Source organism: Rhinatrema bivittatum, chromosome 1 (genome assembly GCF_901001135.1).
Source record: "Rhinatrema bivittatum chromosome 1, aRhiBiv1.1, whole genome shotgun sequence".
NCBI classification, from domain to species: Eukaryota; Metazoa; Chordata; class Amphibia; order Gymnophiona; family Rhinatrematidae; genus Rhinatrema; species Rhinatrema bivittatum.
In genome coordinates this window covers 626,777,165-626,801,786 of record NC_042615.1, presented here as the reverse complement: position 1 = coordinate 626,801,786, position 24,622 = coordinate 626,777,165, and the positions used below count along the sequence as shown (strand labels likewise).

At 45.7% G+C, this 24,622-nt stretch overlaps 1 protein-coding gene across 1 annotated transcript in view; it reads left to right on the top strand.

The window, feature by feature from the left end:
* The window catches only part of MAN2A1 (mannosidase alpha class 2A member 1), a 485,077-nt gene that overhangs the window by 249,627 nt on the left and 210,828 nt on the right, over nucleotides 1–24,622 (top strand). The window contains 2 exon segments of the mRNA XM_029571989.1: nucleotides 10,473–10,658; nucleotides 23,563–23,680. Coding sequence (XP_029427849.1) covers nucleotides 10,473–10,658; nucleotides 23,563–23,680 — 304 coding nt within the window.

Below are 24,622 nucleotides of genomic sequence, written 5' to 3'. Positions count from 1 at the left end.
TCCACACAAGTTAACCACTCCAAGACTCCAGATCGTAATCTATAACTTATCTTCCCAAGTTACAATGTTATAATGTTATAATATAAACAATTCTCTTTTCTTTTATACAAGTTACCATGTTACAATGTAAAATAAGCAGATCTTGCCTTATTTGTTCAGTTATATGTAAACCGATGTGATATCTCGATCGAATGTCGGTATATAAAAGCAAATAAATAAATAAAATAAAATAAATTAATGGATTCCTCCTCCAAGAACTTATCCAAACCTTTTTTTAATCCAGCTACACTAACTGTACTAACCACATCCTCTGGCAACAAATTCCAGAGCTTTATTGTGCGTTGAGTGAAAAAGAATTTTCTCCGATTAGTCTTAAATATGCTACTTGCTAACTTCAAGGAATGCCCCCTAGGCCTTCTATTATTCGAAAGTGTAAATAACTGAGTCACATCTACTTATTCTAGACCTCTCATGATCTTAAAGACCTCTCTCATATCCCCCCTCAGCCGTCTCTTCTCAAAGCTGAACAGCCCTAACCTCTTCAGCCTTTCCTCATAGGGGAGCTGTTCCATCCCCTTTATCATTTTGGTTGCCCTTCTCTGTATCTTCTCCATTGCAACTATATCTTTTTTGAGATGCGGCGACCAGAATTGTACACAGTATTCAAGGTGCAGTCTCACCATGGAGCGATTATAGAGGCATTATGACATTTTTCGTTTTATTAACCATTCCCTTTCTAATAATTCCTAACATTGTTTGCTTTTTTGACTGCTGCAGCACACTGAGCAGACTATTTTAAAGTATTATCCACTATGATGCCTAGATCTTTTTCCTGGGTGGTAGCTCCTAATATGGAACCTAACATCGTGTAACTACAGCAAGGGCTTATTTTTCCCTATATGCAACACCTTGCACTTGTCCACATTAAATTTCATCTGCCATTTGGATGCCCAATCTTCCAGTCTTGCAAGGTCCTCCTGTAATATATCACAATCCGCTTGTGATTTAACTACTCTGTATAATTTTGTATCATCCTCTTGCGGTGACCTCTGGACTTCTGTCCCAGGGGATGCTGGGAGCAGTGTGCAGATGGACCTTCCGGTCCTCCTGTGCTGCCATTGTTGTGATTAGGGCAGTTAGTGTAGCTGGGTTTAAAAAAGGTTTGGATAAATTCCTGGAGAAGTCCATAAACTGCTATTAATCAAGTTGACTTGCTGGCTAATTTTAAAAGAGCACACATGTGCCCATAAACACTCATATTGGCACATGAGCAGTGATACACTGCAATTTTAAACTGTGCACACATATATGTGCATATTATTTAAATATCCTACTGCACATGTGTGCATGTGATCTTAAGAGGTGACTTGAGAAAATGTCCCACGTGTATTACCACCAGAGCTTTAATGGCCACTGTTGGAAACAGGATGCTGGGCTTGATGGACCCTTGGTCTGACCCAGTATGGCATGTTCTTATGTTCTTATCCGCAAATTTGATAACCTCACTCGTCATATTCCTTTCCAGATCATTTATAAATATATTGAAAAGCACAGAGGCACTCCTCTGTTTACCCTTTTCCACTGAGAAAATTGACCATTTAAGCCTACTCTTTCCTGTCTTTTAACCAGTTTCTAATCCACGAAAGGGCATCGCCTCCTATCCCATGACTTTTTAGTTTTCGTAGAAGCCTTCTGAAACTTTCCCATATAGATCTTTAATGTGTGAGTAACATTACTGTGGACCTAAGTATAACTACTGAAATATCAGCTAAACCTTTCAGCAGGTCTTTTGCAGTGATCTATGGGTTCTTTTTGCAGATCTGAACAGTTTTCAGGCAGGTCTATCAGAAATCTTTCTGGGTTTTCTAGATCTTGCCTTGACTTCATTTCCATGTAACTTCCATTTCTTAATGTTCCTGATAATTGAAATTACTAACTTGAAGCATTGAGGGATATTTTGAAAGTCTTTCCCTTCTTCATAAAAGTAAATTATCGTCAAATGTTCAGACAGCTTCTGCTGCTTAGAGGAGCCTATGCTTGTTGAAAGCAGATAGAACAATCACAACCTGAGAAGTTAAAGGGTCAGAATATTTGTTCATCTTTGCATTGTCTTCTGATTTATTGAAGGATTAATGAGTCAATCAACATTTAGGAGGCAGACTTTGTATATCTTTGGATTTGAAAAAGACCGATTTCTAATTTGTGGGGGGCATTGATGTTTAGGGGTTTGAGATTGAGTTATTTTTTTGTAGTTAAGAGGAGGCCACCACCTCCTTTTTTTTTTTTTGTCTTGGGATGGAGTGTATATCATAGGTATGAGAGGGCACCTGATTTAGGAAGACTGTGTCAGTGTTCTTGAGCCAGGACTCAGTGATAGCGCAAAATTCAGGATTGCAGTCCAGGAAGAGGTTGTGGAGGATGGGAGCTTTTTTCAGGAGTGATTGAGCATTAAAGAGGAATATAGATAGGGTGGTGAGGCCCAGGAATTGGGTTAGTGGGGAGATCATGATTGGTAGGAGCAATTTGCGTTGAGCAGAAGGGTGGGAGTGTCTGAGAGTAGGGTAATGAATGCGGGGGATGGTGTGAGTGTTCATCAAAGGACCACAACAGGGGGAGTAGAAAGAACTGGAATTGAAGTAAGGGGCAGGGTAGAAATGTTGAAAGAATAAGGTAAAAGCAAGGTCTTCTGGAGGGGATATGAGGTGAGAGGTGAGTCAAAGGTGATAGGATTGCTGTGTTTCACTGAGGGGAGGAAGCAGGCAGGGTGCAAACCGGAATTAGCGGGGTAGCAAGTGTTGTCGGAGGGAATGTGTAATAAGAATGAGGTGGAGCAGGGTACACAGTGGCAGGGGACAGAGCTGATAGCAGGGAAACTGAGGGGGGCAGGGTGGAGCACAAGGGGGGGCACTAAGGGGACAGACCCCTTAGTCGTGCTCCTTTGGCACGTGACGCCAGGGGATGGCGCCTGCCTTTAAACTCGCAAGGTGGCGTCCCTTACTGATGATGGAGAGGCTTCAGGGGCGGGCTCAGGCAGCAGGCAGGGTCCGTGAGGTCCGGCAATTCAAAGGCAGAAATCCACCTCCATGCTTTACAGTATGATGGTGTTCTCTTCATAGTTTTTAGAGTTGTGACCATAAAAGTTCAATTTTGGTCTCATCACTCCAAATTATTTTGTTCCAGAAGTTTTGAGGCTTCTCTGGGTGGTGTTTGGCATATTGTTAGCGGGCGGTTTTGTGGCATTGGTGCAGCAACGTTTTTTTTTCTGACAGCTCTATCATGTAGCTCTTTTTTTTTTTAAAGTATCTCCTTACTGTGCATGCTGAAACACCCACACCACTTTGTTTCAGAGAAGCTCGTATTTCAGTAGAAATTGCTAGTGGGTTTTCTTTGCATCCCAACAAATTTTCCTGGCAGTTGTCTGAAATCTTTCTTAGTATACCTTGGTATTAACAGAACCCATCATTTTCCACTTCTTGATCAGATTTTGAACAGTAATGAAGGCGAACCGGGCCCGTCCCGTGTTCGCCGAGGGTAACACGGGATCGGGCGGAGGCAGGGCGGGCGGAAGCCGAGGGGGGGGGGGAGCAGGAGAGGTAGGAGCAGAGATAGCCAATGGCAGTGCAGCAAATTTTGAAAGGCTGCACTGTCATTGGGCAGGGAAAAAGGAGCGCGGTGCTAGCTGGGGGCAGCCATTAAGGGATCCGGCAGCGAAGCAGGCAGAGGTGTTTGCTTCGTGCCGAAACCCTTGGCCAATCCCTTAACATGCGGCGTTCAAGATCCAAACCGGAGGGCAAGCCGACCGCGGTATCGCGTTCCCGCCCCCCCGGCCAGATCACGGGCTGGCCGCCTGACGACCGCGCGGGAGGAACCAGCCCCGACGCCAGCAGATTCGTTCGCCAGCGGGGTAGCCCCTACACCCTCCCTGACCCCTACACGCCCGATCGCTGCTCTCCTCCCCTACCTCTCTGATTCAGGGGAGAGCGGTCCCGAGGCAGCGGCGTGCCCCTCCCCACCCCCACCCCCCTCGGGGCCTACAGCGTGTGCCCCTCCCCCTCATGGGCCTACCACGACCGTTCCCGGCGGCTCTGCTACACCCGCCGGGCCGTCTGGACCCATTTCCTCATTTACCTTCCTGGGACGCCCGCTCATGGACGCCCCCAGTCCCCATGCTGCACGCTTGCAGTCCGTGTTGGCGCTGCGGGTCACTGCCTCACCTATGGATGACCCTCCCCTTCCGCGTGGGCCGCCCCCCCTCCTTCCCCCCCCCCCCTTCCCCCCCCCCCCCCCTACGGCCGCGGGGGCCCCCGCGGACCGCCAGCGTGCGTGGTCGCTACACCTCCGGCCCGCATGTTGCCAGGGTCAGGCGCACTAGGAGCCCTCCTGTGCGCAGTTCGGCGCCCCTAAGAGCTCTGCCTGCAGGAAGCAAGGCCGCTCACAGACCCGTGCTGCCAAGCCCCGCCCGCCCCGCGCCGGTCAGGATCCCCCCCAGGCACCTCGGCGCCCGGTCCCCTTTACCCCCTGCCCTCTCCTGTCGCCCATTGTGCGCCACACGAGGCAGATGTGGTCTCTGCCTTCCTGGAGCGCATGGCGCAGGCGGGCTACGCTTTCCTCCCTGTGGCTGCTGAGGCCCAGGCATTACCTAACCTGGGTTTGGGCGCCTGGCAGTCCGGGCCGGCCCCCCCCCCCCCCTTCGGGCGGTCAGGTTTTTACATCTGGAGCGCGTGTCTCCGGTCCACACTCCGCGCGTGCCAGAATTTCCTCCTGCGGGAAGGGCCAGGATGCTGCCAGTCGCCCGCCTGGCAGGCCCGGCGCCCTGGATCCGGGCGCCTCCCTTCTCCCGCCACCAGACGACGACCTCCTGGTCCGTCCAGCAGAGAGGCTTGGCGGGCCTTCGATTCGGCGAGTCTCCTGGCGCACACGGGAGGCGAGTGGATGCAGAGCAGTGGCGCTGATGCGCAGGGTGCGGTACCTGTTTCGCATGAGGGTCGAGTCGTCCGGGAGCAGCCGGCACCAGGTAAGGAAGGCAAGGTTGCTGGGGGTTCCGCGCGCAAAGTGGGGGGCAAGCGGTCTATGACCGGCTCCCGCTCGCCGTCTTCCTCTTCGTCTTCTGACTCCAGCGATGGTTCGGTGCGCCCGCGTGCGGCCCTCGACGAAGGTCCCAAATGCGAGGCAGGCCATCCCGCCTTAGCGTCCTTGACCGAATTGTGGGAGGAAGTGCCGAGGCGTTTAGTCAAGCGCATACGCAAACGCAAATTCGTTGACATTTTTAAATTACTAGAGGGGCGTCGAGGGGGCAGGAAGGGGTCCAAAAAAGCCAAAAAACGCAGCAAACGCAGGAGTGCGGGGCCCCGAATAGCTAAGAACGTGGTGAACTGGGTTCGCGGTTTCCTGCGGCTGGCCAGCGTGGTTAGTCATTACGACGCGTCACAGTATGGGTCCTTGTTATCTTATGCCGATAGTATCCTTGGGGCGTTCCGGGACTACGAGGGTTGGGCTTGGCTCAACTACTATGAGAAGTTCCGCGATAAGATGGCCGGGAACAGGTTCATGTCCTGGGGGTCCCAGGATATCCACTTATGGCTTACACAAATGACCAATAAAGGGTCGATGTCTCACAGGGCGGGTTTGCGCGCTGGGGGTGCGGGGGCCCTCTCGCACACGGATCCTGCAGGCGCCCCCGCGGCGCAGTCCTTTCGGACCGGAGCGGGGCGCAAGGGTGACCCGGGAGGCAAAAGTTCGGGGGTCGGGTCCGATATTTGCTGGCGATTTAATAAACTCACATGCCTTTTTCCCGAATGTAAATTCCGGCATGCATGCTCTACCTGCGGGGGATCACATTCGGCTCTCCGGTGCACCCAGGGAGCTGGGGCTGGGGCCGGTAAGGGACCCAAATGATGCATCGGCCCTCGGGAAGGCAGACTCGCCTGTGATCCTTACGGAGCTCGAGGCGAGTTTGCTGCATTACCCAGATCGTCGGGCAGCCCGGTTGTTGTCCGACGGTTTTCGTTCTGGTTTCCGTATTCCTTATGCTGGCCCCGGTTCCGGCGGGCGCGCGCGGAATTCTCGCTCTGCCTCCAGGCTGGCCTCTGTTGTCCGAGGCAAGTTGGCTGATGAGCTCGCGCTGGGGAGGATAGCCGGCCCCTTCGCGGTGCCCCCTTTTGGGGCGATGCATTTGTCCCCGCTTGCCGTCATACCTAAAAAGGTGCCCGGTAAATTCCGCCTCATCCTTAATCTTTCGTCTCCGGAGGGTTCTTCCGTGAATGATTTCATCCCTCCGGAGGTCTGTGCCGTTACCTATGCTTCTTTTGATGACGCAGTGGCTCTTGTACGTGCGGCGGGCCCGGGGGCCCTCATGGCTAAGGCGGACATTGAATCTGCTTTTCGCTTGTTGCCCATTCACCCGGCCTCCTTTCCGTTGCTCGGTTTTTATTTTGACGGCCATTATTTTATCGATCGTTGTCTACCAATGGGTTGTGCGATTTCCTGCGCCTTGTTCGAGACATTCAGTACGTTCGTCCATTGGGCGACTATGGAGCACACGGCCTGCGTGGCATCGGTCCATTATTTAGATGATTTTCTGTTTGTGGGGCCTCGCGATGAAGACACGTGTCGCCGGCAGCTAGATGGCTTTCTGCGGACGGCCGAGCGCCTTGGTGTTCCGATCGCGCATGACAAGACGGAAGGCCCGGCGACTACCTTGACCTTCCTCGGCATCGAGTTGGATTCCAGGGCTATGTCCTGCCGGTTGCCGGCGGAAAAGGTGGCGCAGCTTCAAGGGTTGGTTGCGGTGATTCGAGGGTCGACTAAGGTTACATTGCGGCAGATGCAAGCCTTGATTGGTTCCCTTACTTTCGCGTGCAGGGTCATCCCCATCGGCCGTGCATTTATCCGTCGGTTGTCTGCCAGAACGTCGGGAGTCCGGGCGCCGCATCATTTTCTTCGGATTACGGCGGCGGTTAGAGCAGAGTTGGCGGTTTGGGCGGCATTCTTGGTCTCCTTTAATGGCGTGTGCCTAATGCAAGAGGCGGAGGTATCCAATTTGGACCTCGAATTGTTTTCAGACGCGGCAGGGGCGACTGGTCTGGGATTGTATTTTGGGGGTCGATGGTGTGCTGCGCGTTGGCCGTCCGATTGGGTAGCGTCCGGCACGGTGAGGAACGTTACCTTCTTGGAACTTTTCCCGGTCCTGGTAGCCCTTATGCTGTGGGGTGAGGAATTAGCGAACAAACGCGTGGTGTGGTGGTGCGACAATTTGGGGGTTGTACAGGTGGTCAACAAGCTCGCGGCTAAGTGCCCGAGGGTGTCGGCTTTAGTTCGGGAATTGGTGATGTTGTGCTTCAAATGGAATGTGACAGTGCGTGCACGACATGTTCCGGGGACCTTGAACTTAATTGCTGACGCTCTCTCTCGTTTTAAGTGGGAGGCCTTCCGTGCGGCGGCCCCGGGCGCGAACCTGAGGGGAGAACGGGTGCCGGTCCGCCTCTGGAAGCTTGGCATGGCATGAAATGGGACCTGATCCGGAGCTCCGTCGCTCCGGCCACCTGGAAGGCATACCTCTCCGGCAGACGTTACGTGGCTACATTTTTGTTCTCCCTGGGTTGGGCCGGGGGGGCGGTGCGGGATGGGGAAGTTGCTCGCTTTATAATGTGGGCTCGCCGGAGGGGTTCTTCCCTGGCCTCCGTGCGCGGGCAGTTGGCAGGTTTCGCCTTCTTTCAAAAATTGGCCGGATTCGATAGCCCGCTCCGCAGCTTCTTAGTACGGAAATTATTGGGGGGCTGGGGCAGGAGCGCGGGCCGTCGGCATGATCGCCGCCGGCCTATCCGTTTCCCCGACCTCATTCGCCTTTCCGCCGGCTTGCCGTGCGTTTGTCTGTCTGCCTACGAGTCAGCGCTGTTCCGCGTGGCTTTCGTCTGGGCGTTCTTTGGTGCACTGCGGGTGGGGGAACTCGTGGCCCGCTCCAAAGGGGACGTGGGGACCAACGGCCTCCTGGCTAGCGACATCTGGTTATATCCTCATTGTGTTACGATTCGGCTTCGCCGTTCCAAGACGGACCAGTCCGGGGTGGGTGCGTGGGTGACGCTCCGGCGGGCGCCCCATGTTTTGGCGTGTCCGGTGCAAGCGGCTTTGGCCTACGCGGCACTGCGTCCGCCTGTTGGGCGACATTTCCTCGTGCATGCGGACGGGACCCCGTTAACCCGGTTTCAGTTTGCAGCCGTGTTGCGCCGTGTCGTGGCTACCTTGGGTTGGGACGTGGGGTGCTATACTTCCCATTCCTTTCGGATTGGTGCCGCCACTGCGGCGGCGGAATTGGGGTGGGCGGGGGATAGGATTCGCGCCTTGGGCAGGTGGAAGTCGCCCGTCTACCGGGGTTACGTGCGGCGGTAGGCGGGGCGCGCGCCTCGTGCGCGGCGGCACGGTTGGGGGTCGTGGGGTAATGCCTGTGTTTTGTCTTTCAGATTTTCGGGGGATCGGTCGGCCCAGAGACTGTGCTTGGATCGTGGGCCACTCTTTTGTTCATCGGGCGCAACGACGCGCCCGGAGGCGGCCGTACGGGGAGCACCTGAACGTCGATGCACACGAGGGCGTCGTGCGCTGGATGGGCCGGGGGGGGGGTATGAAATGGGACGACCTCTGTGACTTCCTGCAAGGCCAAGTTGACACGTTTGGACTCCCCAGGTTTCTGGTCCTTCATTTGGGTGGGAATGATATTGGCAGACTTACGTGCCGCGAATTCATCAAAATCATACGGAAAGACCTAGCTTTCCTTTTGAATCGATTACAGTCTACTAAATTGGGGTGGTCTGACGTTATCATTCGTCTTCGGCACCAGACGGAGCCCATGTGGCGCCATGGGGTTAAGAAATTAAATCGCCAGATTGGCAAATGGCTGGTGCGGGAAGGCGGGTTTTGGGTCCGCCATGAGTGGTCCTGGGACATTTTGGAAGGGTATTTCTCGGGTGATGGGGTCCACCTTTCCGACATAGGTATGGACTTATTCAATAATGCCTTGGAGGAAGCTCTTCGGTTGCAGTTGCATGTTTAGGCCGCAGTGGGGGAACAAGGGCCTTAAGTTGCCGGGTTGCTGAAGGGCACTTAAGTCGCCTTGTTAGTGGCGGAAACCCGAGCCATATTTGAGTGTGTATTAGTGGTAAGGGGGAAGGGCACGTTGCTGGGGGGGTAATGCTCGTGCAGTTTGGGGCTGCTGCACGAGAAGGCCTAAAGAGCAAGAAGGGGCCGATGCTCAGGCCGCCAGCTTACCCTCGCCGATGGCGTGGCGGGGTAAGGACAAGGGGGAGGGACTCCGAGCTGCTTACCATTGGGCCGCGATGGTAAGTGAAGAATGGCATGCGGCAGGTGGTGGAGGTGGAGGGAGTTAAGTTTGGAATATTGTTAACTGTGGCTCGGGTTAGATTTAATAAACTGCGGCCTTATTTGTTATTCCATACAGTTGTCATGTCTAATTTGTGGAGGGTAAGGGGAGCAAAGGCTGAGTGCCTGCCTGTCGACAGGTCACGAGTACCTGTGTTACTGATTAGTATTTTCAAATCTTTGGATATCTTTTTATATATTTTTCCTGATTTATAGGTGTTGAACACTTTTGCTCACAGGTCCTTTGACAGTTCTTTTGCTTTCACCATGCTTCAGTAACCACCAAAGTCAGTGCAGCCCTGGATAAAATGCACAAGGGTTTCTCAAGGGCTAAAAAAAAAAACCTCATTAACTATTTATACTCGGACACTAATTACAATCAAACAAAGTACAGATGTGGATATGTATCCTTTATTGCCCTCTCAACCTGTGTGTGTCAACTTGAGTGCATATTATCAGCCCAAACATTCAAGGGTATGGAAACTTTTAAACAAGATCATTTTATTATTTCCCTTATTGCTATGGTTTGTTTAATGATTGTGCTATTCTGTGATGTGTTTAATTTGAAACACATTAAAAATGTGTTTTGTCTGATCACTCATGTTTTCTTAAAATGCTACACATCTTACAAATCCTGTCAGGAGTATGTAAACTTATGAGCACCACTGGACAATTTGACAAGGGATGCATAGACTTTTCCCTGCAATTGTCGATACTAGGAAAAAGTGAAAATATTAAAATAAAATAAAATTTGACAAATTATACATGTATTTTTAACTCCATCATATTGTAAAAATGAATGTCTGTGGTATTGTGTTTTTTAAGGTAAACTGTTTGAAAATAACCCAAACTATCTGTTTATCAAAGTAATATAACCCTATCATGGAAGCAAAAATATATAGTTCATTCAAACATACTGGAACTACCACAGATGTTATACTATGCTTTTTTTTGCAGTCACAGTAGGATTACATATTGTATTTTTAGGACCTTGCCACAGAATTTGTGTGAGATGAGCACCACTATAAATGCCATTGGTGCTGGGTACCTAAACAGTACATTTTCTGTAAACTGAAAATTTGTTTTCTTCTGTATATATATAGGGCTTCTGAAATACTTTATTCTTTGGCTCTGGTACAGTCTCAGAAATCTAGGAAGATGAGGACATTTCCTTCTGCTGAGCATTATAAATTACTGACTGAGGCTCGGAGGAACGTAGGACTTTTTCAGCATCATGATGCGATAACAGGAACTTCTAAAGACTGGGTGGTTGTGGATTATGGCACCAGGTAAACTTTATAAATCAAGATTTTAATACAATCTTCACTGTTTGCTTATACTCGAGAATCCTCATTCTTGACTTTTGTTCTGATCTGTTTGCTGATCTTTCCCATTTGCAACAAACTTTTTGAACATCTCTGCTAAACACATTTTCAGAACTTTATTTATAACAAACCCGAAGAAGCTAAGCAGTTTTTGCAATATTTGGGGGGAATACTAACTGTTGTTTGTTTTATTTACTCATTGCCAGTTTGTGTTTGCATTGCATGGATCTGGAGCAGTGATGTGTCTGGAGACTTCAGAGTTTTGCTGAGATAGATGTATATTTTGGCTGAAGTTTTTGCAGAGTTCTGTAAGCACACATTATTTTTGTTGGTCTTTTGGAGTGTCCTGACCTTGGCTAGCTTATCTTGTTAGGAAAGCAATACTGTCCCCGAATTCCAGAATTAAATGTGTGGTGAGCTACTGGACCTACCCACAGCTTCTGAAAAGAATGCAGCAGTTCTTCCCTATAGTTTGTGAATCAGACTGTATTGCCAGAATAGAAGGCTCAAGACTGCTTAGTAAGGGATCAATTTTCAAAACAGCGCACAGTTCCTGGTGCACGCACATGTACATGCCGATTTTTATAACATGTGTACGCCGATGCGCCCATATTATAAAATCTGATGTCCGCGTGGGGGGATTTTCAAATTACGCGCGACGACGCAATCGGCCTTTTTTCCAGTTCTCCCCCAGTCCACTTCAATTAAGGAGCTGACTGGAAGGGAGCTTCCTACTCTCCTGACTACCCTTCCTTCCCTTTCCCCTCTACACCCCGACCCCTAGCCCCTACCTAGCTACCTGAAATTTTTTAATTTTACTACTTCTCCGGAGCAGAAGTATATTCTGCGTGCTGGCCAGCTGGCCGGTGCACACATCCCCAGGATGGCAGCTAATGGCCAGCCTCTGGCCCGCCCCTTTTTCAGGGCCCTGCACTTCTGTGTGTAACCCCTGTTTTTAACGTGTACAGCCATTTGAAAATTTACTTGTATATGTCTACACTTGTATCATTTATCTTACTGTATAATATGAGCTAAATAAGACCACCTATTCAAGATGAATGTTCTTTTCGAAATTTGGACAAGGTCTCTTAACAATAAAACATTTTCAGTAACAGCATTTTAAGCCCGGGTGGAGGACCTATTTTGCTCGGGTAGGGGGAGCAGCTGGGTCAGTGGGGGCCTGGGAAGTATGGCGAAACAATTGCATGTGCTTGGCGACATACTGGTTGAGAACCGCAGCTATACTCTATTAGAGATGGAGAGAATTTTTTCAACTATTTTCAAATGAATTATATAGTGCATGCTACTTACTCTCAGCTATTGTGTAGTTAAATCTAATTGGTTGGCCTCTAATCTAATTGGTTGGTAATTTTGGATCAGAAGTTTCATGTCAATTGCAAAATTACTCCATGACTTTCTGTCAGAGATAATAGGGGTTATATGCTAGGAATGGATTCAGTTGTCTTTAAAAGATAGGCAGAATTGGGTCTTTGTCCCTTGTTCATTTTATTGTTAGAAATAAGGGTGTAAAACTTTGGCAAGAAATTCCAACTATTTTTAATATTCCACAGAGTAATCTATTTGCCTATCTTCCGGTTAAACATTATGGGTAGAAATTCAAAGCTAACTGTGTAAGTAACTTGGGCCTAGATTATTCATTCCACTATAAATATAGTGAATTTCCACTATAAATATAGTGGAATGAAGAGCCGTGGCCAGAAAAGGGGCTGGGGGTTGATAATGTGCACCCAGCCGCATCGCAGTGGTGCTTTTTTGCCTGTCGCGGCACACATTATCGCCCCCCATAGCACCCCTGCAAAAGGTGTAGTTATTTCCCGCACTACTGGCGGCGATAATGTATAGAACACTATGGCCCGCAGCGCAACCGGGCCCAAAATTTTTAAAAATCCCATCCAAACCCCTCCCCTTTCCCTCATTCAAATTTTATCGTTGTGATGTGGTCGTTATCGTATGCATTAGGGCATTATCACACGCGATAACGGTCCATCGTGTTTTGAAAAATGACCCAGTCAGCCGGTTAGAACTCAAATGGCTAAGTTATGATGTATATTTGGCGGCACAGCAAAGGTGCTGAGTATACATGTATGTGTGTGCACACTTCACTGGATAAGTCTACCCGGCTAAATTGAGACCTGCTCTATGGGGTATCTAAACTTAGATGTAAACTTATGTGGCTAACTCCAAATATCAGTAGTTAGCCATATAAGTTATACTGCTAATTTGCACTGCCCCCGATCTGCTCAGTACACACCTACTTTTTGTGCGTGTAACTTTTAGCCATATAGGAAACTTATACGGCTAAGCAGAGGCTGCTGAATATAGGTGTATATTCAGCAGCCTCTACTTAGCTACTAAGTACAAGGTACTTAGGCACCCTTTATGCACCCCCCTCGAAGTCATTGCTCAAGAAACACGCCTTCTCGATAGCTGGTCCCACGCAATGGAGCGCTCTCCCCCCGGACCTTCGCCAAGAACCCTGTCTGCGGACGTTTAAGAAAAGCTTAAGACTTGGCTTTTCACAAGAGCCTTACTTAAAGGCTTTACAACTACAATATCACAGCATTGATTGCTACACCCTCAGTTATTCATTCATTACTTTATCACGTGCTAGATTACTCTGATCTGTTTGGTCTCGGGTTAGAACTTCTGTGTCAAACGCCAAATTGTCTACTTGTTTTCAGGTGAAATCTTATGTTCTTACGTTTGATGCAATGCTTGTTCTTATGTTTGACGTAATGCTAACTTTGGTTCTCTACAATCCTTATTATGTTCTCTATGTTCGATATATTCCTTATGTTCGTTATAATTCTAACTTTGGTTCTCTGTAAACCGACGCGATATGTACTATTACAAGAACATCGATATAAAAAAGCTTTTAAATAAATAAAATAAATAAATAAGTCCCGCTTATCCGGCTAAATAGATCTGAATTCACTTTGAATATCATACCCTATATCTTCTCTTTAGACAAAGGCAATTTGCAACTATCTAAAATGGAGGACACTGAAGAAAGTTTGGCTCTTGGACACCACCAGAGGCCCTCAATTGCTGATATAACAAAATATTAACTCAAGAGGAAGATGTATAACTCATAAAATGTATTAGGCAATGACAACAGCTACCACTCAAACTATATTCTGATGATTTTATTAAAACTTATAGGCAAATGAATAATAGCCCAGGCGGAACGCAGCAATACAGTTGGAGTCAGCGACCCCGGCATGCTTTCTTCTTCCCACGCCCCGGAAGAGGAAGTGGTGAGCAGCAGGTGCATGCGCGGGAAGAAGAGACCATGCTAGTGCGGGCAGCATCGGCCCGAAGCAGAGAAACTACGGCCTGAAGAATGAGCAACGCGGCTCGGAGAAAAACAAGGAGCAACGTCAACCCCTGTGGCCGATGGGACTCCTTTCTTAGCTAGGGCTGAAAATGAAGGAGGTTGCGGCTGCCTTTAGGGTTGGGAGGAGGCTGCTGCAGCCGCTAATTTGGATGGGGGGGGAGAGTGAGTGAATGAGCAAGCATGTGTATTTGAGGTGCTGTGTGTGTGTATATGAGTGAGACAGCATGTATGTGAATGATTGACAGCCTGCATATGTGAAAGAGTATTTGTGTGATTGAGAACCTGTGTGTGAGAGAGAGCATGAATGGACTTGTATGACTGAGAACCTGCATGTGTAAGTTTGTGATTGAAAACCTGTTTGTGTGAAAGAGTATGTGTATGTGATCGAGATCCTTTGTGTGTGAGAGAGATCATGTATATGTATGATTTAAGAGCCCATGTGTATAAGTAAGAGAGAGAGCATGTGTGTCTGTGTGTGAGAGCTGGTTTAGGTGAGGGGAGCATGTATGTGATTGAGAGCCTGTGTGTAAATGAGAGAAAGAGAGAGCATGTATATGTGTGTGATTGAAAGCCTGTATGTGTAAGCGTGAAAAGACAGCATGTGTGTAAATGTGTAATTAAGAGCCTATATAAGTGAGAGAAAAAGCATGTGTATATGTGAGTGATTGGGAGCCAGTGTGAGAGAGAGAGAGAGGAGAAAGTTGCAAGCAAACCATCTCTCCTCCTGCTAATTCAGAACAATCTCAGGACACCTGGATATGAAACGTTCCCAGGTATACAGAGCAAAACATTTGTTGTTTCCTTATTATTTTTCATTATTGCGCCTTTGTGTCTGCTATTTTGAAATATTTTATTGGTATCAAGAAATTTTTGATATACATTTTTAATTATTGGATATTCCATTTATCAGCTGTTTCAAAATAATCTGTTCTTTTTGTTAGTATGGTTTTGCTGCTATTGATTTTATATTTCTTGATTTGTTTTATAAGGACTGGTGATGTTTCTCTTTTTCCTTTGTTACACTGCATACAGAGACCCTGGCTTGTTGCAGTTTCCAATTCAGTTTTTGTCTGTATGCTTCTAGTTATGCGTTTCGTTCTCTTTATTCTTTGTTAGGTGAGGGTCAGCACATGTGATTCAGGTGAGGTTTTCTGCTGGCGTGTAGTTTCTGTGTAGGGCTTTATAGTAGCCTGGCTTGTACCGTTTTCCTAATAGGAGGTGTATTGTCTTAAGGCCTGGTGTAATATTTTCAGTGTTGCCTTTTCGTAGGTAAGGTATTTACTGTTTGGGTACTGGAAATTGGTGCTGTTTTGGTATGGGATGTTTACTATTTATGCAATTTCTGTTCAGACAGAATACATATCTTTCTCTTGTGTCATTCTTAACAATAAAAATAATACTGAGCCTTTATTTTTTATTTCTGCTGTGAATTGTAATGAGCAGTGTGTGTTACGTGTGAGCGTGTATGTCAGGTGTGTCACGAAGGGAAAAAGGTTGAGAACCACTGGAGTATTATTTAGCCAGTCCGATAAGTGTCTAAGAATACATGCCATATTTTATAATTTATGGTCTGGAAAAACTCAAACATACATGATCTCTGTTTCATCAACTATTCTAGGGACAATCTAGGCTTTTTAGTTTGGCAAATGAATTTCCTCAGATATTTATTCATCACTTTTTGTCAGAAAGTCCAACTGTTTAATCTTTTTCTGTTTACTTTTAGAGGAAAATGTTGTTTGTACGAAAAGCTTTTGGTAGCTAAAAAGTGCAATTCTTACTAAAAGGTGTGAAGTTGAAAAGCTCTTCTATGTTCAATGGAGAAATCCTGTGCAATTGTTTTGATGCTTGTGATAAATATTAACTAGAGTAAAGATTTACTTCCATTTAGTGTACTTTTTTGTTACTCTGGGGAGCCATATGATCAAACTACCTGTTAGGAGACACAACCAAATTGTAAATCAGTAATTGGAAAGATTCCATATTTCATTTGTTAAATTATCAAGTTAAGTAAAATGGGGTGAGGAGGGGGATAGTGAAGGAATTAGTTTGTATGAAATGTTTGAACATATTCTTTTGTCTCTGGTATGTAGAAGGAAATGCTGGGTTCAATTGTTCTTTGTATAATTTGCAATGAAAAGATTTAAATCTAAAATTGCTTAGTCTGTTTAATAATGTTGTTGTGACACATTGACATATTACGGAATGCTGGCTTGAGGTTATGGACAGAAAAATCATATAAATGTGAAACTACTTATTTTCCACTCCAGATTAACAAGTGACATACTTGCTATATACAACGTAACTTAAAATATTTTGTATCTAATGGTAAAGCATATTTTAAGTGTGTTATTTCTAGAAAATGACAATGGAAATAAATCTAGTAACTAAAGGGACACTTTAATTTAACTGACTTAAAAGTCTAAACTGTAGAGCTTTGGGCTCTACTGAGCATGTATAGAAGTTGCCTTGTGAGCCTCCTCAGTCATTTTTTGTCCAAGCTAAAGCACAGATGTATACTATGTCCACTCCTCTAGTTTTCAATTTACATTTTTTCTTCAGAAGATTCCTTCTGTCTTGCCTTGCTGCTTCTGCAGCCACCCAAATAGTACTTTTTAGTACTACGTTTAAAAAAAATAAAACTTGAAAGACTGGCACTGAAAGAGATTCTCAGCTGCTTGAAAATGTTGGGCCACAAGAAACAGTCAACATCTGTGAGTAGTTGTAAAAGCTGCTCATGTGAAGAATTGTCTTTTACCAATGGACACAAATTGTGCCACTGGTATCTGGGACTGGATCATAACCAGAAGAATTGGGTGGCCTCTGAACATTTGTCCCCACGCTCACAGTATTACATGGCCTTGCATCTGGAAGAGCTGCGTAAATCTAACAGTAGTAGTCATTCTTCCCTCATACAGCGCAGCATCGTCTGCCTCTTCAGAAAAAACTGAGTTGCAGCCGCTTCAAACTCCCCTGTCTGTGAAGGCCGAGGCCATGGGATCGATGCCACAAGCAGCATTCTCTTAAGCTGGCCCCCATGCATCAAAGAAACATACGCATCGGGGGACATTGATGCCGACACAATGTTTCTCTTTGGTGCCGCCAATACAGCAAGATCTGTCAAAGCATCGATGCAGTCTATTTCTGTATCAGTGCTTTCAAAACATTGTGGCCAATATGAGCACGGTGTACGAATGCAATCAAAGCCATCGATGCACTCTATCATTGACACAGCCAAGGCCATCGGTACACTGAATGCAGGATGTACCAGCACTACGAAGCAGTGGTGCATCGATGCACCCAATACATGATGTGCATTAGTGCATCAGATATCTTTGCACTGTCACGATCTGCACTGATGCAAACTGTCCTAAGGCATTTGACATAGGTGGACTGTTCCGATGCCATACTCTTCTCTGTATCGTGTCCCAGTGTACCTGATACAGACCACAGTGCATTCAATACATCTCACTCCATGAGATACCTGAACTGTCTGAGCATATAACCTACAAAGTCCTCATGTGTCACCCAGAGATTTCGCATCTCCATCCTGGGATCCAAAAGGTCTTCCAACCCAACATTTTTTGGCCTATCAAAATTGGCCTGTGAATGTGTAAAACTGACCTTACTGCCAACATTGGTTCTGAGGCTGTCACCCCAACAATAGGGAGCAGTAGGGATATGATCCCAGTGATCATACTGTTCTCCTTCAATAAATCACCTGTTAAAAATCAGGAACCAATTCTGATTTTGGAAGATGTTCCTCCCTCAACCTAGGCTAGAGGACACAGCAGTCCTACTAACATTTTGCAGGTATAGTGAAGATTTTCTTTACCATCCTAGCATGAGACAAGTGGAACTCTCCAGCCTCTCTTCTTCATCATAGCATCAGCAGTTTCTGAGACCAGAGTACCAACTCACCTTTAGGGGTATGTTCATCATTGGAATCCCATATCAAGGGCTCCTCTTCAATGCATTTGCCTACAGTGGACTCCACTCATTTGGAAGTCGCTGGAAAATACCATTCCTTTAAAACTCCAGAGGAATGCCCTTCATCCCTTTTTGCCTCACTTGCATCCTGGCTTTGTGGACCAGAACCTCTAGAATTGGATGTGAATATACTGGAATACTGTCAGATCTACTACCTGGCCTTCCAGAAACCTTTTTACCTTCAGAGCTCCTTACCTACTTCAAATTTGTGGAGAAGTTTGCAAAAGCCCTGGGTCTTCAGGTCCATCCAGACAAGGACCCGTGAACGGAACTTCTTGGTTTACTCAAAATCCTTGCTATGCCTGCTGAACCAGCAGCCTTACCAGTTCATGAAATTCTGAAGATGTTGCTTATGAAGTTCTGGGAAACTCCCATCTCATGTCCTATCATGTCTAGAAAACTAGACCTCAGATTCCATGCAATCTGTCGCACCAATCAATCATTGCGATTGGTGCAATAGGTTACACCATGTTTTCTCTGCTATGGAGAGGGCAAAGAAAACATGTATTTTCTTCGTTTTCCCACCAGGCAAAGATTATAATCTACTATTATGGTTTGTGGGTATGTGGACCCTTGGCCCGAGGTGCAAGTTGGTACCAACTGTGGGGAGGAGCCCCACATACCCACACTGTTTGGGAGGTGAGGTCAGGCATGGCAAAGGAGCTCTGGTGAGAATGTGGAGAGGTCCCGAGGTGTCAGGAGGAAATCCCCCAGTAGACAAGCAAGCAGGAGACAATACTTGGACTGAGACTCCTGAGGGGGAAGACGCCAGGCAGCCCGCAGAGCAAAAAGGTGTGAGACTGTTGTGCAGGAGGTATACTGGAGAGGCAACCCTAAGGGGCGGAGCTGCGGCGCGAGGGAAGTGCAGCTGTAGTGACGTAGGCCAACCCGCGGAACAGGGAAGCCCGAGTCATGTCTCCGGTGATGATGTAGGTTAAAACCCGAGGAGTGGGAAGCACAGACAGTCTCTGTATACTACAGGAGCATAGCCCGAGAGGGCGGGGAGGCCGGCAGTCTTTGTAGCACGAAAGCGTGACCCCCATGGAGCGGGGAAGCGTGGACAGCCGTAGAGTAGCACGAGGGCACTGCCCCAAGGAGTGGGACGGTGTTGAGTCTCTTGTATAGTCCGAAGGCGCAACTCCGAGGAGCAGAGAAGCACTGGAGTAATTCCTGAGTGGTGAAAGGTGTTCCAGGGGGCAGCCCCGAGGAGCGGGGAGCCTTGCAGAGTAGGACTTCAGGAAGGTGCAGGGCCAGCTCGAGCAGCAAGGGAGGCCAGGAGACAAGGTCCCCGTACAGAGCACCCACTGGCCCCCCAGGAGCGGGTACTAGACAGTCCAAAGTCCAACGGAGTCCAATAGTATAGCTACAGGAAAATCAGAGGCAGGAGCTAGTAGAGACGTAGGAACTTGTTGCCAAGTCGGCTAGCTGAGGGCGAAGGTGGAGCTTAAGTACCTTGATCCGATGACATCATCAAGCAGGGACACCCCCAAGGTTCCCACCGAACAGCCATGGGGAATGCGGCGGTGGAGGTTAGCCTGCGCCGCGAGCAGACCCAGGAAGGGCTGGAGAACTGTGCAGGATGTAAGTAAACGCGGTCGCAGCCATCTGCGACCAGGCATAACATCTACTTGACATTTTCAGCAAATGGACATTCCAGACTGCAGTGCTTATCAGTTCTCCATGGTTCAATATATTCATGATTGTCTGCAAATCTGAAATAGTATTTACCTTTATCTGACCCAAATCCATTTCCACAGCCATTCTGGGATGCGGAAGAAGCTGTGCAGCATCTTCACCATTCAGTGTACGAATCCTTCAGTACTAATTCAAGGGCCTCTACAGCCTCCGTTTGAGCCAGACATATATGGAATGGCTGCGTGCCAGTTCCATCTGAGAGGATGTCCATGAAAAAGCAGCGGACTTCTCATGCCTAGAAGACAACCACTTCGGAGTGGAGTTGTGAACAATGTGCAGTATGTCCCCCATGTATTGGTGATCAGGCAGTTCACTCATGGCATGTTGAAATACCCGTATATCCTTCCAGGACTGTTCACGTGTGCAAGTCAGAGGGTAGTATATGCTGTGGTATGCTCTTGCCCTCTAGTATATATTGGTCATACGAACAGATCCATCAGACAGCGGATCACGGAACATAAGTTGTGTGAGAACGAACAAAGAGAACGCTCCCTTAGTATCCCACTGGAATCAGGCAGGCCATGTCATTGCTGATATTAAGTTCTTCATCATTAAACAGTGCTATAATGCAGAGGGAGACACCCAACGGTTATTGAAACAATTGGAGCAAAGATGTATATTTGAGTAGAAGACCTTAGCACCGAAGGGCTTAAATAGTGAAATTGAATGGACTGCATTTTTGTAATCTATGGTGGACAAGTGAAGGGGTGATCGATTGTAGCTATCTGTTAAAAATGGAGGATAGATGGCATCTTTTATGTGATGAAAATTATGGAGTACACATTTTTTGAAAGTGGATATTATTGGACACTCAGGAAGTTGTGTCTCTAGTCATCAATGGAAGTTTCATGATATGCCGTTTTATACTGTGGCGTGGAGGTTTTATTATTTGATATGGGGAGGTTTTGATAAATATAGAGATGAGTCTCTAGAGTGTTGATTAAACTGTGGTCCATTGGGAAGTATTGACAATTGGACAATATGTGAATTAAGGGGTTGGTTAAGCATATTGTTGTCAATAGGCAGGTTTATATTTTCATGTTTGAGGTGATGAAACCGGGCTTTTTTGAAGAGCTCATTAATAGGCGGTTGGTAGGTAGATGGGATTACTGTGAATAATATACATAGTGGTGTATTGTTTTCAGCGACAATAGTGTTGTATATGAGATTTTGTTGGTCCAATGAAAAAACGGAGAGCTATACGAATGATGTTATCACGTGACATGTCGTGTTTACGTCCCCGGTTGGAGCCCAGACCGCTGGGGCATCTCGGCGAGTGCTTCCTGCTTAAAATCAATTGGTCGGAGAAAGGGATTTAGTTACTTTTTGAAGGCAAAAGGAGTGATCCTGCACACCAAGATTTGAGAGTGATTTGGAGCCTGTTTTGAAATTGAGTCTGGTGAGTTGTGGGAGTTGGAGGGGGATATAAGGTGTAGTTATTAAGAAAAGAAGGGTTTGCCATGCAGCCAAGGACTGGGGTCAGTATAAGTGTTAGTGTTGAGGTTGATTAAAAGTATATATTTGGTTACAAGTATAATAATCTGTCTATTATATTGGTATTTTTTAGGTGGTGAAGGGTGGGTTTTCCATCTGATTAATCCAATAGACATTAAAAAGTCTGTTACCGTGTAAGCTGTCCCGCATAAGAGCAGCTGGTTCAGTATTATAATTACTAATGCAATTCTTTCGGTAAGAGTATGAGTGGTGTGTCATGATGGTTTCTGTTTTCAGTTATATATTGGATTAGTGGTGTAGTGTGGGTTAAAACATATTGGATGTTATTATCTATGCAGTATGCCCCCTGATGAAGCCTTTTTGGAGAAACAAGGGCCTCTTGTAGGGTGATTGATTATCACGAGGAACGTAAATCGTTAACAGCCAAGAGAAGAACAGATTGTAATGCCATCGGGTAAAATTGAGATCTTCACACAAGTAAAGTTGTGGTTCATTTTAGACATGGGAAGACCTCAGCACTGACCACTTTATTTAAAGCTGTTTGGAAAGCTATTGAAAAGATGTTTGCTTTGATGTAAACCATATATATAAAATTTGTTAAGTGTTGTAAATGGCATACAAGCAATAAGGGTATAAGAGCGTTGCTGATATGTTTTCACTCACACTAGCTTGTGAGTTGGCGCAGTAAGGCTGTTCAACAATAATGATTGTATCTGTGTTTTAAATTGAATGAATGGGTAAGAGTGTGAATGGGTATAAGGGTGAGTGTCGGAAACCATTGAGACACATTTCATGGTATGTGCTAAGTAATTTGTGATAAAGTTTATAAAATTCTCTTGTATATGTGTTAACAATTGTTGAGAGTTTAGGTAACTTCACCCACTTTGTCTACTTTCATATTATCCATCTTGCTTACTCATCTCTGTTGTGGAACAGTGAAAACAGCCTTACTGAAATCCAGACAGGAACATACATAGTCAGGTATTTCCTGAGGCTTTTGTGAATGACTCTTTAATTATGCAAGTTGAGACCTGGAACACAATTTCATCATCAACTTTGGATTTAGTTGTTTCTGAGAAACAATGATTAATTCAACCCTGAGACCTCTATGGTTCCACTCTCGTTTGCATGTACTTAGTTTCCATGTTCACCATTTTGAAAGAAAATGGTGGAAAATCAGGTTCTTGATGGCTTCAGACTTGTGCAAACTATATATTTATAATTATAAGAATGCCATCAAGGAGACTAAGAGAAATAATTACTCTGGCAAATTTAGGAAGGTGGATAACTGTCCAAACATTTGTATGCATTGTTTCTACATTTTCCACTGTTAATAGGTAATGTTTCTAACCCTGTTTTATTGTTGCTTTGCATTTTGAAGCAGTCATGGAAGATGCTGACTTGGAAATAGTGGTTGATACAGAGATATGGCACATGGAAAACCACAACTGGAATATTGTTTTGGGCTACAATCTATGCAGGAAGGGTTATGTGTAATGGAATTATTTAGTCTGAGTGTGACTATTCTGGCAAAGAATGTACTCAAAAGCTAGGTCATAATGGAATCAGGGTTCTCACTCTTGCACACATCACATGACTGTATCAACTGTGAGAACATAAGAGGTAAACACCAGAAATGTAGGATCTGTGGTGAGGGAATTAGAATTGCAAGAGAGCCTGGATTGTGTTTTGAGAAAACCACCTGTTTCTTAAAACTAAACCCCTATGATCCTCTAATTTGTGACATTAAATTCCATCTAGTTTTCTGACAGTATCTTTGTAAAATCATGCTGTCTGGTGTCTTGTGCTATCTTTTTCCATAGTTTTGTCCACTACTGAAGTGAAATACACAGGTTTGTAGTTACGTACCTACGCCTTGTCTGAATTTTGTGTATTAAAGTTACAGTACATTCGTTTTCTTTCAGTCCTTTCTAACCTCCCTGTGTGGCTGCCATTGAGGCCTGTCCTCAGTGAGAAATTACTGTCAACTGTAATGTTCTTTCTCTGATCCCAGCATTTCCATGACATTGCAAAACCCTGCCTTCTCTATTTTTTGGCATTGTTTTTATAACATTCTGTCTTTGCTTACAGAATGTTTTTTGATATGGAGTTATGCGAATCCCTTCCCATGCATGCTCAAAACCTTTTTCTGGGTAGTGTTTCAGACATTTCTCTGACAATGCAAATGATGCAGGCTGCATGACCCATGGGCATGACTACATTGAGCTGCTGTCTCTGGATAGCAAGCTTTACAGGTTAATTTCACTTATGGTAATAAATGCCACAATGAAGCTAATATGTGATTATGTCTTAACATTGCATTAGGAGACACAACTGAAGTTAGTAACAGCTTGTACTAATATTTATCTGCAGACTTTTCCACGCGTTAATGAGCTTAAAGAGAGTATTAATTGACTCTGCTCATATTCTTATTCTGAAGGATGGGGAGAAGACATATAACTACAACCCTTCTTCTCCCTTCTTTAACATGGTAAGATTATATTCTGCTTTCATAATGTTGTATATGACAGTGTTATGGGATTAAGTTTGGTATGAAAGTCTTCAACCCAGCAATTTCCTCTGCTGATGCACTGGATCCGAGAGCGGACATATTGGGTCCTGCACCAGCAGGGGACATAAGACCATACAGGTCAGTTAGGAGGGAAGATGTCACTCTTTGGAAAACTTTCCTTTCATAATATGCAAATTACATCATAAGCAGTTAAATTCTCTAGTTTGTTTTAGATTTATCCTATCCCTTTTCTTTTGTTCTTTTAAGTGTATGATGATGCAGTCCCCTAGTGTGCTGCACCAAACAGAATTGAGCCAAGACATAAGGTACATGCTATGGTTCAAATAGCACTTGAGTTGGACTTTGTGGGAGCTTAAATGATCCACTATACTTCCCAGATTACTTGAGAAAATTTCCTTTTTGTATGATAATATTTTACAGACATAAAATCAAGTACCTTTAAACAGCATTTTATATTAGTTGATTATGCTGAAATACTCAGATAAATGTATATCATGGTATTGAATAGTTACTCCTTTGGGTGCTACGGTGCACACACACAGCACATGCTATTACTTAATAGGCTCCATTAAAAATAATTCCTTTAATGTGTATCTATTTTGAATTACTGTAATTGGCTACTTATAATATTTGTGTCATGATGTAAACCGTTGTGATCTTCACTCGGAATGACGGTATATAAAATGGCTAAATATATAAATTTTGAAGGGCAGTAGGTATTACTGATAAATTATGCCTGAAATGCCTGTCACACATTTACTAAACAATCATAATTTTTTAATTCTGCACTGTTATACTACTGAAACATGTCCTAAAAGTTAAATTTTTTTTAAAATGGCTATCTGTTAAAACAACTGCAAAAGTTTTGGTGGCTGGCTGAATTACCTATTTCAGAGGAAA